We start from the raw sequence: 11,477 nt of genomic DNA on the forward strand, positions 1-11,477 counted from the left end.
TTTTGCGATTAGAGTTGCAATCGAATCGAACATCACCTCCATCTTTGAATAAGAAGATCCAGATCATGGAATTTCACGGGACTCTCCACGATATCCTTTCTCTATCTGCAACTTTCAATTTCGTGTCTTTCAATTTTATCTCTGGCACCCTGAATCGCCAAACCGATGTTTTGGCAAAGAAGGCCCTTGGTCTGCTCGGTACCAATTTTTGATTTTATGATAAGGACATCTAGTTTGTCCAAAAAAATGAATAAAATAATATTTCAAATGCATTAAAACAAAATTCAGTTGATGGCAATAAAGTTATACGTATCAATCATGAGATATGGAATTTACGATGGAACTTTCTTTTAATTTGAGATTGCACTTTGACGATGGACTTGGTCAGCAGAAACCTTCTTCTACGATCTTTATTTTTTTATTAAATTATAAATGTTTTTTTTAAACACAAATTATAAATGTTATAAGGATGTAATAAACAAATGTTATGGAATACATCCCTTTAATGTTAGAAGTCAAAGTGTAAAAATACTTATGAACTTATTTTGAATTAGTTAATCAGCTTTGTTAGAAAATACGAAAAGAATTAAGATAAGGCTATATAATGTATAACTGAGATTTGGTTTAATAAGAGTTTGTCCTATACTACTTCGTCCTATTTAATTCGATAGAACATATGAAGAAGTTGCACACACACAAAAGAAATATAGGAGTACCAAAATTAAAGAAAAACTAAAAAGGTTATATAACAAGCGGTTGTTGCTAAAAATAGAAATCATGTATAAAATACTTTTTGCAAAAAAAATATTGAAAATATTGAAAAAGAGACCGTAACTACATCCAGAAAGCTACAGTTGGACACTGAAAGGGTACAGTTATTTTTATATGATAATTAAGAAAAACCACTGGATTTAAATAAACTAATCAGCTAAGTTAAACTAAAATAAATCCAAATTTGAATTGGTCAGCATTAGACCCTTCAGTAAACGCCACCACTTATATACACTCTGGAACTATAGATTTCTTAATAAAATTGAAGACCAAAGACTTTTCTCAACTTTGAATCTTTATATAATAGTTTTGATCACTTGGTCAAATTTTCAAACACATCTTCGCTCACATCAAACTTTTTTAAAACCCATTTAAATTCCAAAAGAACACGCTTTTGTTTTAAAAACCATCCCCCTCCACAACCAAAACATTCTCATCATCAAATACCAAAAAAATAACTTCACATCTTTCTCTTAAGCCTCTCAATCACATGTTTTCAATCTGATGTCCTAAACCTTATAACCGGGACACTAAAAGTGACGGAACTACTCTTTTGGTGAGGTAACTACTAACATGGAAATGATGAATTGGGAACAAAGGAATTTGCTAAACGAGCTGATTCATGGACTAAGAGCTGCAAAGCAACTCCAAGCTTCTCCTTCGCCATCGTCGTCATCTTCTTCTTCATGTTTGACGTACGAGATGAAGGAGACTCTCTTACAAAAGGTAGTTTCTTCCTACGAAAAAGCTATAATGATGCTGAACGGATCACGCAATCCAACGACCGAGAGGGTGATGGATCCGGTAGTTAATTCCGGTAAAGTTCCGGAATCTCCAGCGTCGATTAATGAAAGTCCCAAAAGCGAAGAGTTTCTCGATGTGGGGTGCAAAGATTACAGTTGCAAAAAGAGGTAAAAAAAAATGTTGAGAGTTGTAACTAAGGAGGAGATTATTTTGTAGCACTTATAATAATGTGAAAACAAAATTATAGAGTTTTTTTGATTAGTGATCTTAAAATTGTGCAGGAAGATGTTGCCAAAGTGGACAGAGCAAGTGAGGATTAGTCCAGAGAGAGGCTTAGAAGGACCTCATGATGATGTTTATAGCTGGAGAAAATATGGCCAAAAAGATATTTTGGGCGCCAAATATCCTAGGTAATTTAATTATCATACTAATTTGTTCTTAATTTTATAGAGATGATGTTTATGAAATTAATAGACAAATTTGTTGGTTTTTTTGTTATTGCAGGAGTTATTACAGATGCACATTTCGTAACACACAGTGCTGTTGGGCTACAAAACAAGTCCAAAGATCGGACGGTGATCCAACGATCTTCGAAGTAACATACAGAGGAACACACACTTGCTCACAACAGGGGAACACAACTCCACATAAACGAGCGGAAACTAAACAAAACCAAAACCACATAGAAGAAGTCGTAAATTACCAAAACAACCTCCTCGACAATCTCAGGACCAATCTCACCATACGTACCGACGGGGTTGAAGGCCACGGTTTCTCGTTCCCCGTTACGCCGCCGCCTTTTTACTCTTACGAAACGTTTTGCCACGTGGGTAGCTCTGGTCCGTCAGATTTCACCGGACTGATCTCCACTAATACCTCCACAGGAAGTTCTCCAATATTCGACGTTGATTTCCATTTTGATCCAACGGCTGAGATTGACACCACTGACTTCCCCACGTTTTTACACGATTCGATTTAATTATTTGTTACTTTCATTAGAGATTTGATTATTATTCTTGAGATTAACTATAAATATAGTGAGCAACCAAAGAAAAATAAAACTAGTTTCACCTTAATTGAAATCTTAAAAAGCAGAGTTATTTTTGCATAAGGGAGAGAGATGTTTAATGTGAGCAAACTTGAACATTCTCTTCTTCTTTTTTTTCTACTGCTCAGTTAGTTTTTTTTCCTCTACGAGACAGTCTTGGTCTTATTGTACTCTTCCACTTCTTTCTTGTAAGCTTCCATTAACTCAGCAGCTTTTTGATTATAAACTTGTTTCTCCTCTTCACCAAGTTCCTACAAAACGAAGATACATTTCCCAATCAATTTCATTATTAATGATTATAAAACTCATACTCAGATTCGGGTTGTGTAAATTATAATACCTTCCATTTCAATGAAATGTGAGCAGTAAGAGTTGAGTTGTTGATCCCATGATGCTCTTCTGCCACACTCTTCCTTGCATCTTTGCTGTAAAAACAACAATGTTTACAAAAAACCAGTAAGAAAAGAACTGAGATTGGATCTGATTGTTTTGTGGATTCAGGGTTTTGAGTATACCAAAAGAGTAAGTATGAAGAAGCAGGCTTTTTTGGTTTGTTTGGATCAACATCCTCGTTCTTCTTCTTGGTCTTGGTCATTTCTTTCGTTTTCTGCACGATACATATGTTCTGTTAGTGACTGGCTTGAGCCCAGGATAGCTAAATGCATTGTGAGTTCCTCTTGACTAACCTTTATGATATTGTCGTTTTTTTCCTTCTTCTTGAGAAGTTGGAGAGCTTCTTGTTTATGGAGCTTCATGAGTTCCTCTTCTTCTTTCTTCTGGCTCATGGCTTCTTCTTCCTTTGTTCTTTTATATCCTTCCATTTCTTGAAGATATATCTCCTTGTTCTTCTTTGCCATCTGTTACAAAAGTTCCAGTATATGCACACATACGTTAAAACCATCCCTTTATTATCTTCACTTCTTAACACAGCAATGTCTATGATGAACTAGACCTGATCGTAGGGAGCCTTTTGCTCTTCTGACAAGCTCTTCCACTCTTTTCCAGTCATCTTAGCGATCTATAATCATCATTCATCCACACAACTTAAGCTTCAACAGTTTCAAATGACAATTGAGAAAAGACAACTCCTAATTCTTGACTTTTACCTCGACAACGCTTTTGTTTTCTCCTTTTAAAGCAGCTCTCCTCTCGTTTGCATAGATCAAGTAAGCAGATACGGGATGTTTTGGCTTCAGAGGATCCTTAATCTTCCTGCAAAACGAGAAAATGCAGTCAGTTTTCTTACTTATATAGTCCATATGAAATTATTTGTTGAGTGAAATAGTGGGATCAGTATCATTACTTGGCCTTTTTCTTGTTGTCCTGTTCAGCTTCCTGAACAAAATGGAGATACTGATCAAGCAGTTCCATTGCAGTTTTCTGCTTCTGCTCATCATCAAGAAGCTTCATAGCTTCCTTTTCGCGCTTCTCCTTAGCAATAACCTGAAGGTAAGCTTCCTTATCCGCTTGGTATGTCTCCTCATAAGGCTTCTTCTCTTCTGCACTCAGAGTCTTCCACTTAGCACCCAGAATGTTCGAAGTCTCTTTGAAATCAGCATCTGGATTCTGCTTCTTGACTTCGTTCCACTTCTCCTTACACCACAAAATGTACGGTGTCAATGGTTTCTTGGTTTCACCACACTCCTTCTTCTTCTTTCCCTTCTTCTCCTCTTCAGTTTGTGCCAAAGATTGACTAAATGCAAATGTCTGTGGAAGCACAACATAAACATTCCCCAAATCAATCACCAAATCACGTCATTGAACATTCAACTTCAACCAAAGCTAATCTATCTCAGCTAATTTGGCACCAAATTAACATCTATATCTTAAACACAAGCGTTGAAATCAATCAAATTCTCATACAGCTTCATCAAACTACAGAGCTGTAACAAAGCCACAAAAGATTCAACGAATCAATCATACTAATCTAACCTCAGTGCTAGATCTAAACTGAAACTTCCATCAAGCGATTCAACCATCAACTAGCTCCATAACACAAACGATTTTACCAGATTTTTCTGAAATTATCACAGAGATCATTGAACCAGAGCTAGATCTATAGATCGTACCATGTTAGGTTTAAACTCCTTCATCTTCTGCAACTTCTTCAGCTCCGTCTTAAGTTTCTCCTGCTCAACGTCCTTAGTCTCAAGTTCTTCTTCCTTCTTCCTCAGGATCTCGTCCTTCTCCTTCAGCAGATCCTCCGTCTTCTCCTTCTCGATCTTCATCTTCTCCAACATCGCTTGCATCTCCATCAGATCTTTCTCAAACGATTTCGCTTCTTCTTTCCCCTTAGCGGCTGCTGAGACCGATGACGACAACGACGGTGACTCGACGATCTCATTCTTCTCCTTCAACGCCTTTCTACTGTTTCTCGATTTCTTCGCCGGAGCTGGATCTGAAACTGTCGCCATCGCAAAAAGAGAGATTGAACGAGAGCGTTTGTATAAAAGAGGTTAGAGAAGAATTGAGATTTATGGGATTTAGGGGTAACGATTTAGTGGAGCCTCTCCTCTGGGTTTTATATAGAAAGAAGAAGAAGGCTGAACGGTCAAAAACTTTTGAAATTCAAAACTGTTCCTTTTGCGGATATGTATTTTTGTCTTTTGAATTTTGACCGTTTCAATTGCCCACTATACCAACTGACTCAACCGGTTTAAATCACAATTTATTTGAAGACTTTTTAATCGTTTACTTTTATTTTTATTTTTTAATGTGAGACGGACCATTCGAATTTTCGACTACACGACAAAACCAAATCTAGAAAAATTCTCAAACTGTTTTACATAATTTATCTATAAAAACTGCTTTTGTTAACCGAACCGGTTTTCAATTCATCTAAGCGGCTCTCTTTACGGTCCATAACTGTAAACCAAATCTCTTCAGCTTTACCAATTTACATGACCTGACCTATATACCAATTCAATCCAGGCTTTGACTAAAAGATACTATCAAATCGGTTATTTCCCGGTTCGACCATCCATTATGATCTCCAATATAACATCGTTCAAGTGATCAATGGGACCAGGTAAGCACCAGTGCAGACAATCGTTCTGTACCTTTGCGTTCTTATCTTTATCAAACGGCCTGAACTCTCGGTATGGACCTGGATGCCCATCGGGTCGAGTCAGCAACATTGCAGCAAAGTCCAGAAGCTTTAGTTTCCCACTGTCCTGACCCATCTCTGTAACCACTCTCTCGAATTGATTGATCTCCACATCTCTCAGTATCTTGTTCAAGACCTTCATCTCGACCTCGTCCTCACTCACTGGTTCTGTTTTCTTACAGGTCCCTCCGTTATGCCACTCCCCATTTTTAAAGTGATCGGGTATCGAAGTGCCGAAGAAGACCATGCCTTTAGTGTTAGATTTTGCTATGAAGTCCATAACATGACGCAACGATGTATTGTAAGCATAGTCAAATCCTAAATCCGTCATGTTAGAACTTTCCGGGCAGCCATGACACCCAACGGGATTTGCATTCTCGTGGTAGACTGCGGTTTTCAAGAACCACTCCCCGGAAGAGATGATCGCATAGTCAAGGCTCGGTAATAGATCAGTCCATGTATTGTCGAGTTTGTCAAGGTGAAGCTGGACTGCAGCTGATGAAACACCGTTCGAATCTTCGAAGATGGCAGCTTGCACAAGAAAAGGTGACCAAATGTTGGATACTGTGAAGTTGTACAAAGGGAAATTCCAACGCTTTGATCTATAGTTCTCATCGTGATACACCTCTACCGGCTTTTCAACCTGAAACATAGAAAAAGACCAACAACACTCTTCAATTACAAATTTTTCCTTTTTTAAAAGTCTGCAAATAGATAGCAAAGTAACAGTAAAAAAAAAAAACTTACTGTAGATAACAGGCAAAGCAAAGACTCAACATGATTACGAGCAATGGAGTCACCAATGATAGCCCAAGATTTATTCCTCATAAGTTGAAGAAATCTCCGAGGATCGAAACGTGGCAAAGAGCAGTCGTTAGGCTTCCATCTCCAGTAGAGGAAACCAGAGTCAGGCCGGCCATTGGTGATGCAATTCTGGTGACTGTCTACAACGATACCACAAGACCCGTTTGTATAAATTGGTCCCAAAGGATCTCTGATCCATTTCCCATTGAATAAATCACACTTCTCCACCTCAATATCTGATAACAACAAAGCACATACCTTCTTAGCACCACCTAAACCTAAAGGTTTCACTTAGTAAGTACGAACACAACTACTCTAACTAAACACTATAAACAAATCTTTGATTAGAAGCTCATGAATCAGAGACACTACAGATTACAAAAGATCATGCTCTCCCAAAACTTGGTGAATTTTAAAATCCCTAGATCTCAGAAGTTTCCGCAAATACAAGATTAGCAAAAAACACACAGCGAAATCGTAGTTTTGATTGTGCTAGAAAATCTAATTATTACCTCCAGGAATCTGATCCTCGTTATCCGATAAGATAACCGACGGCGGAGAAATCTGAGGAACGGAGTCTCCGTTCACCGACACATGAACTGGGTGAAATTGGCCGAATTGGAAGACGAAGAAACGAAAAGCGAGACAAGTGATGAGAGTAGCAGAGACGAGTTTTATGAGAAATGTGTTTTGCTGAACGTTAGACATTGATTCCCATTTTAGCTTCATCTTCTTCTTCTTCTTCAATCTCGTTTTGGGATTTGAAGAAGTAGAGAGATGATATATGATGTTACGGTTTTTTTTTTTTTTTTTTTTTTTTTTTTTTTTTTTCTGGCAGCAAAGGGAATTTGGAAAGTTGACTATGTGGTTTAATAAAGCGATAAATTAATGAATTAACAAATTCCAAAAATGATTAATGATTTAATGTGAATTTAAAGCTTCTTAATTAATGCTTTGTGGCGTCGGTGATGCTACTCTCACTAATTTTTCTTTTTTTTTAAAGCTTTCATACATATTAAAAAAAGTATACTTATTAAACTTTGATTATAAATGCATTACCTTTTTAACACCTAACACAATTTTGATTATAAATCCACTACCAAAAAAAAAAATTTCTCTTTTTAAAAATTTACAATCTATCTTATGTTATACAATCGTTGATTTTAGAAAGTCTATTAAAATTCACTATTATTAAACTGATGATTTAAAAAACTATTTTAAAATTCATTGTTATTCAAAACAGTTTGTGGATTTAGATTTTAATGACTTTTAGGGATGCTGGAGGATTTGAGAGGATTTGTTTAGTTAAAAATACAGAAATCCAAATCTCATGGTTTTAGTGGAATCATATCAACTTCACTAAAATCTATTAAAATTTCAAATTTTCTAAATCACATCAAATTCTCCTAAATCATGGTTTCAATACACCTCCTTCAAAGTATTCATTTTATTTTATTTTATTAAATTTACTACCAAAAAAATATAATGTTTTACGAAATTATCAATGTTTCATTTTTGTTTTTACATAAAATATATTACTATTAAACATTTTTTTTTAACTAATAGAAAAGATTGTATATACAAATGTTCATAACATACTAATAAACATAAATAATGCATAAAAATCTAAAAATGTCTTATATAATTTGGAAAGAGGGAGTACATCTTTTTCAAATAAATTTTCCCCTAAAAATGGATTTATAAGAACCAAGAGAGTTATAATTAAAATTAAAAATAAAATTGTAAATGTGATTTTTTTCGTGAGAGTCTAGTGGGAAGAAACAGGTTCGAATACAATCTCATATTTCTTTATGCCCTGAATTCGTCTATAAGTGTAAAACAAATAATTTGGATGATGACAACCATAATTTAAACTAATTTGGATTTGTTTAAAACCTAAAAACAAATAACTTTGATTATATGTGAAAGAAAGTATGGGTAACAAAATAAGACTAGAAAAATTGTTTTGTAAAAGTCCTCTTCAAAATGGATATTTCTAAAATTCAGAGTTTAAAAAAATATTAGAGATGAACGAAAACATATATTTCAAATAATTAAGTGTCATTTAACATGACATGATTGAACATTTTTTGTAATTTAATTCAATTCAACTAACAAATTTGGATAAAAGTGATTTCAGGTTGGATAAATGTCCAATTCAAAACATATTTCTGAAAGTTTTGGAATATTATAAAATAATAAAGAGGGTATAAGACTGAAATATATAATTTTGTTAACAACCCATAAGTCAAACTAATTTTCATAAAATACAATTATATCATGAAAGTTTTAGGTAACATGACATGATTGACAAATTTATATAGTTAAATTTAATTATCATAGTCTCATCAATTTGGATAAAGATGAATAAATCAACAAATGTTCCACTTTAGAACTGATATTTCTAAAATTCATAAATTTTTTTTTTTGTCAATCAATCGTTAATTAGTTAGAACTCCATGATTGGTTGCTTAAACCGGAAGATAAGAGTTTACAAAGATAGTTTCAAAGATAACCGATCTAGAAAACTGATCAGGGCAATCTACCTTTACATTTAGCCATCGTGGGATCCTAAATAAGAAAAAAAGTGTAAAGAAAGTTCGAAACAAGCTGAATTCATCTAGAAAACGCCGATCATTCTTCAGGATTTTACACCAATACAACTAGGGGTCTGTATAATCCGTCTCATAACTCTTACAAACAAGTCCGCCAGAAAAAAATACTCTCAATGGCCCATATCAGTACTTCAAACTCTGAATGAGAGGAGAATAACTTTGTCGAACACATTGATAAAAAAGTTATAAAGAAAATTTTGGATTATTTTTTTTATTAATTTTATAAAAACTAAAATATCCATACAAAATTAAATTCTGGTACCTCTCTTATTTAAATTATCTCATATCGCTTAAATAAAAATATATTTTCACTAACCGATACCGATTATTTCTTATAAAAAAACGATTATAAGATGGAAAGTTCATCCCTGTATAGATACAGCACAAAAGATACTAAAAGTTACCATACGAATTTAACAATTAATTAATTTGAATAATATTAGTTAATTACAAACATTATCTCATCACCTGCATTTACAATCAACGTTTTAGGCAGGGGGCTTCTCTTCTTCTCCCTTTCTTCCATCTTTAGGTTTCTCTTCAAGTTTCCGTAAGTATTTCTTCAAGAAAAATCCCCTTTTTATCTGTTTCGTTGTGTATATACATTCTTGTATGCTTGAAAGAACCTGCCTTTTTGCTTGAAATAATCTGGGGTTTAACCACACTCTCTTCGTGTTTACTCTCTCCGAATCCTCCGAGACTCATTTTGGTTTCTTTCACAATCTGAGCTCTCAGCTCAGAACTGGTTTGAGCTTTAAGCATTGTCTGTTTAAAGCTCTCGTCTTCATATTATTTTGTTGATGATCGATAAAGATTGGATTTTTAGCCTAAAAAAAAAACAGAACTTTGGGGGTTTTAGGGGTTTTGTAGATTTTTTTTGGTTATGTTTGAGTTTGGATTAAGCTTTTTGATGTTGTTGTTTCAGGATTTTGTTTTGTACAATTTCAGAGAAGAACAGAAAACATGTTTGGTCTAGAGAAATCGATTGCAGTGGAGCATGAGATCTTGAAGGAGAATCACGAGACTTTGGTGAAAGATTACGAATGTCTTCAGGAAAGGATTAAGCACGCTGAGGAGACTTATGAGGCCTTTAAGTTGTATCTTCAGAAGAAAGCTAAGGAGCTTGAGGAGAGTAACAAACGCTTGTTTGATGAATGTGTGAAAGAGAGAATTGAGAAGGAGAAAGTTAAGAAGACGTTTGAGGAGATGAAGAAGACTGTGGAGATTGAGAGAGATGCTATGGTTGATGAACTGATGACTAAAAACAATGAGCTTTTGTTGGTGAAAAGGAAAGTGGAAGAAGATTTTGTTGAATTGGAGAATAAGTATGTGGAGTTAGCTGAGAAGTTTGCTGCTGTTGAAGAGGAATGTGAACTCTTGGACTCGCTCTATGATGCGGAAGTGGTAGCAGCTTCGGTTACTCAGAGTGCTGTTGTGTCAGAGATTGGTGAGACTGATAATGTTGTTGGTCAAGGCGAGAATGAGGTGAATCATAATGCAAACAACGCTGGAACAGGTATATGCATAGGCATTTATGTGACCAATAAGTTAAAGATATGCAAAATCTTGATCTTGAGTAATAAAGTGATGACCTTTTTGTTTATGTCTCTCTTTGTGTGTAGATGCGATGATGATCAATAACGAAAGCGATGCTGAACATGATAAACCTCCAACTCCAAGAGAGAGTAACACAAGCTCTCATCAGTCTGTGGGAAGAAACCAAGAAGAAGAATGCAGGAACAGAGAAAACTCACCAAAAGAGAACCGAGCTTTGGGAGAAACCTCCACCCCGAGAACTAATAATAACCCACCACCGAGTTCTCCTTCATCATCGTCTTCGTCATCAACATCATCATCATCATCATCTTCTGACGGCTATGAAGTTGTGGTTAAGCTGCCGCGTAACTGGCCCGAGTGGGCAATCCCTAAAGGTCCCGGGAGCAGTTCCAACAAGTCTTAGAACATTTTCAGATGCAGAGAACTAAAGAGCCAGAAGAAGAAGTGAATTTAGAAGCTGCACTCATTAAGTTAAGCTATAGTAGAATTATGGCAATCTTCTTACATATATAGACATCTTAATGCTTTTGTTTTGTCTAGGAGATTATATCAAAATCTCTTTTGAGAAACTAGAAACAAACAAGTCTAAATTTCGTGAGTAATAATAAATAATAGCTAACAGTTTCTATCTTGCAAAAGTTAAACACCATGTATACCTCAAATTGCCATGACATTTGAATCCTTAAAGATGGCATTATATAGCATTGTATAAATGTCTTCTTTACATATTGTTAAGCTTTGCTACAGAATTCTTGAAATCCATAGTACATGGTTCAACCATACAATACGTCTTGAGTAATAAGAACATTCAGGGTCAGTTTAATTTTTGAAT

General features: G+C 35.1%; 4 protein-coding genes across 4 annotated transcripts; 2 read left to right on the forward strand and 2 right to left on the reverse strand.

Annotated features, from left to right (window-relative positions):
- The first annotated feature begins 1,102 nt into the window (after positions 1-1,102).
- LOC104737100 (putative WRKY transcription factor 41) lies at positions 1,103-2,591 on the forward strand. Its single transcript, XM_010457204.2, has 3 exons — positions 1,103-1,682; positions 1,797-1,925; positions 2,020-2,591. The coding sequence occupies exons 1-3, from the start codon at positions 1,345-1,347 to the stop codon at positions 2,492-2,494; spliced, it is 942 nt and encodes a 313-aa protein (XP_010455506.1). The 5' UTR covers positions 1,103-1,344; the 3' UTR covers positions 2,495-2,591.
- Positions 2,570-5,203, reverse strand: LOC104737102 (high mobility group B protein 13-like). The gene is made up of 8 exons (XM_010457205.3): positions 4,633-5,203; positions 3,867-4,270; positions 3,670-3,775; positions 3,516-3,581; positions 3,250-3,420; positions 3,079-3,170; positions 2,904-2,988; positions 2,570-2,814 (listed from the first exon to the last, which is right to left on the reverse strand). The coding sequence occupies exons 1-8, from the start codon at positions 4,975-4,977 to the stop codon at positions 2,707-2,709; spliced, it is 1,377 nt and encodes a 458-aa protein (XP_010455507.1). The 5' UTR covers positions 4,978-5,203; the 3' UTR covers positions 2,570-2,706.
- A 94-nt stretch (positions 5,204-5,297) lies between these two features.
- On the reverse strand, positions 5,298-7,470 carry LOC104737103 (protein trichome birefringence-like 23). Its single transcript, XM_010457206.2, has 3 exons — positions 6,986-7,470; positions 6,417-6,709; positions 5,298-6,312 (listed from the first exon to the last, which is right to left on the reverse strand). The coding sequence occupies exons 1-3, from the start codon at positions 7,200-7,202 to the stop codon at positions 5,524-5,526; spliced, it is 1,299 nt and encodes a 432-aa protein (XP_010455508.2). The 5' UTR covers positions 7,203-7,470; the 3' UTR covers positions 5,298-5,523.
- A 2,053-nt stretch (positions 7,471-9,523) lies between these two features.
- Positions 9,524-11,283, forward strand: LOC104737104 (uncharacterized). Its single transcript, XM_010457207.3, has 3 exons — positions 9,524-9,638; positions 10,014-10,604; positions 10,711-11,283. The coding sequence occupies exons 2-3, from the start codon at positions 10,052-10,054 to the stop codon at positions 11,046-11,048; spliced, it is 891 nt and encodes a 296-aa protein (XP_010455509.1). The 5' UTR covers positions 9,524-9,638; positions 10,014-10,051; the 3' UTR covers positions 11,049-11,283.
- The last annotated feature ends 194 nt before the right edge of the window (positions 11,284-11,477 follow it).

The sequence above is a fragment of the Camelina sativa genome, chromosome 13, assembly GCF_030686135.1.
Source record: "Camelina sativa cultivar CO46 ecotype springtype chromosome 13, ASM3068613v1".
Lineage (NCBI taxonomy): Eukaryota > Viridiplantae > Streptophyta > Magnoliopsida > Brassicales > Brassicaceae > Camelina > Camelina sativa.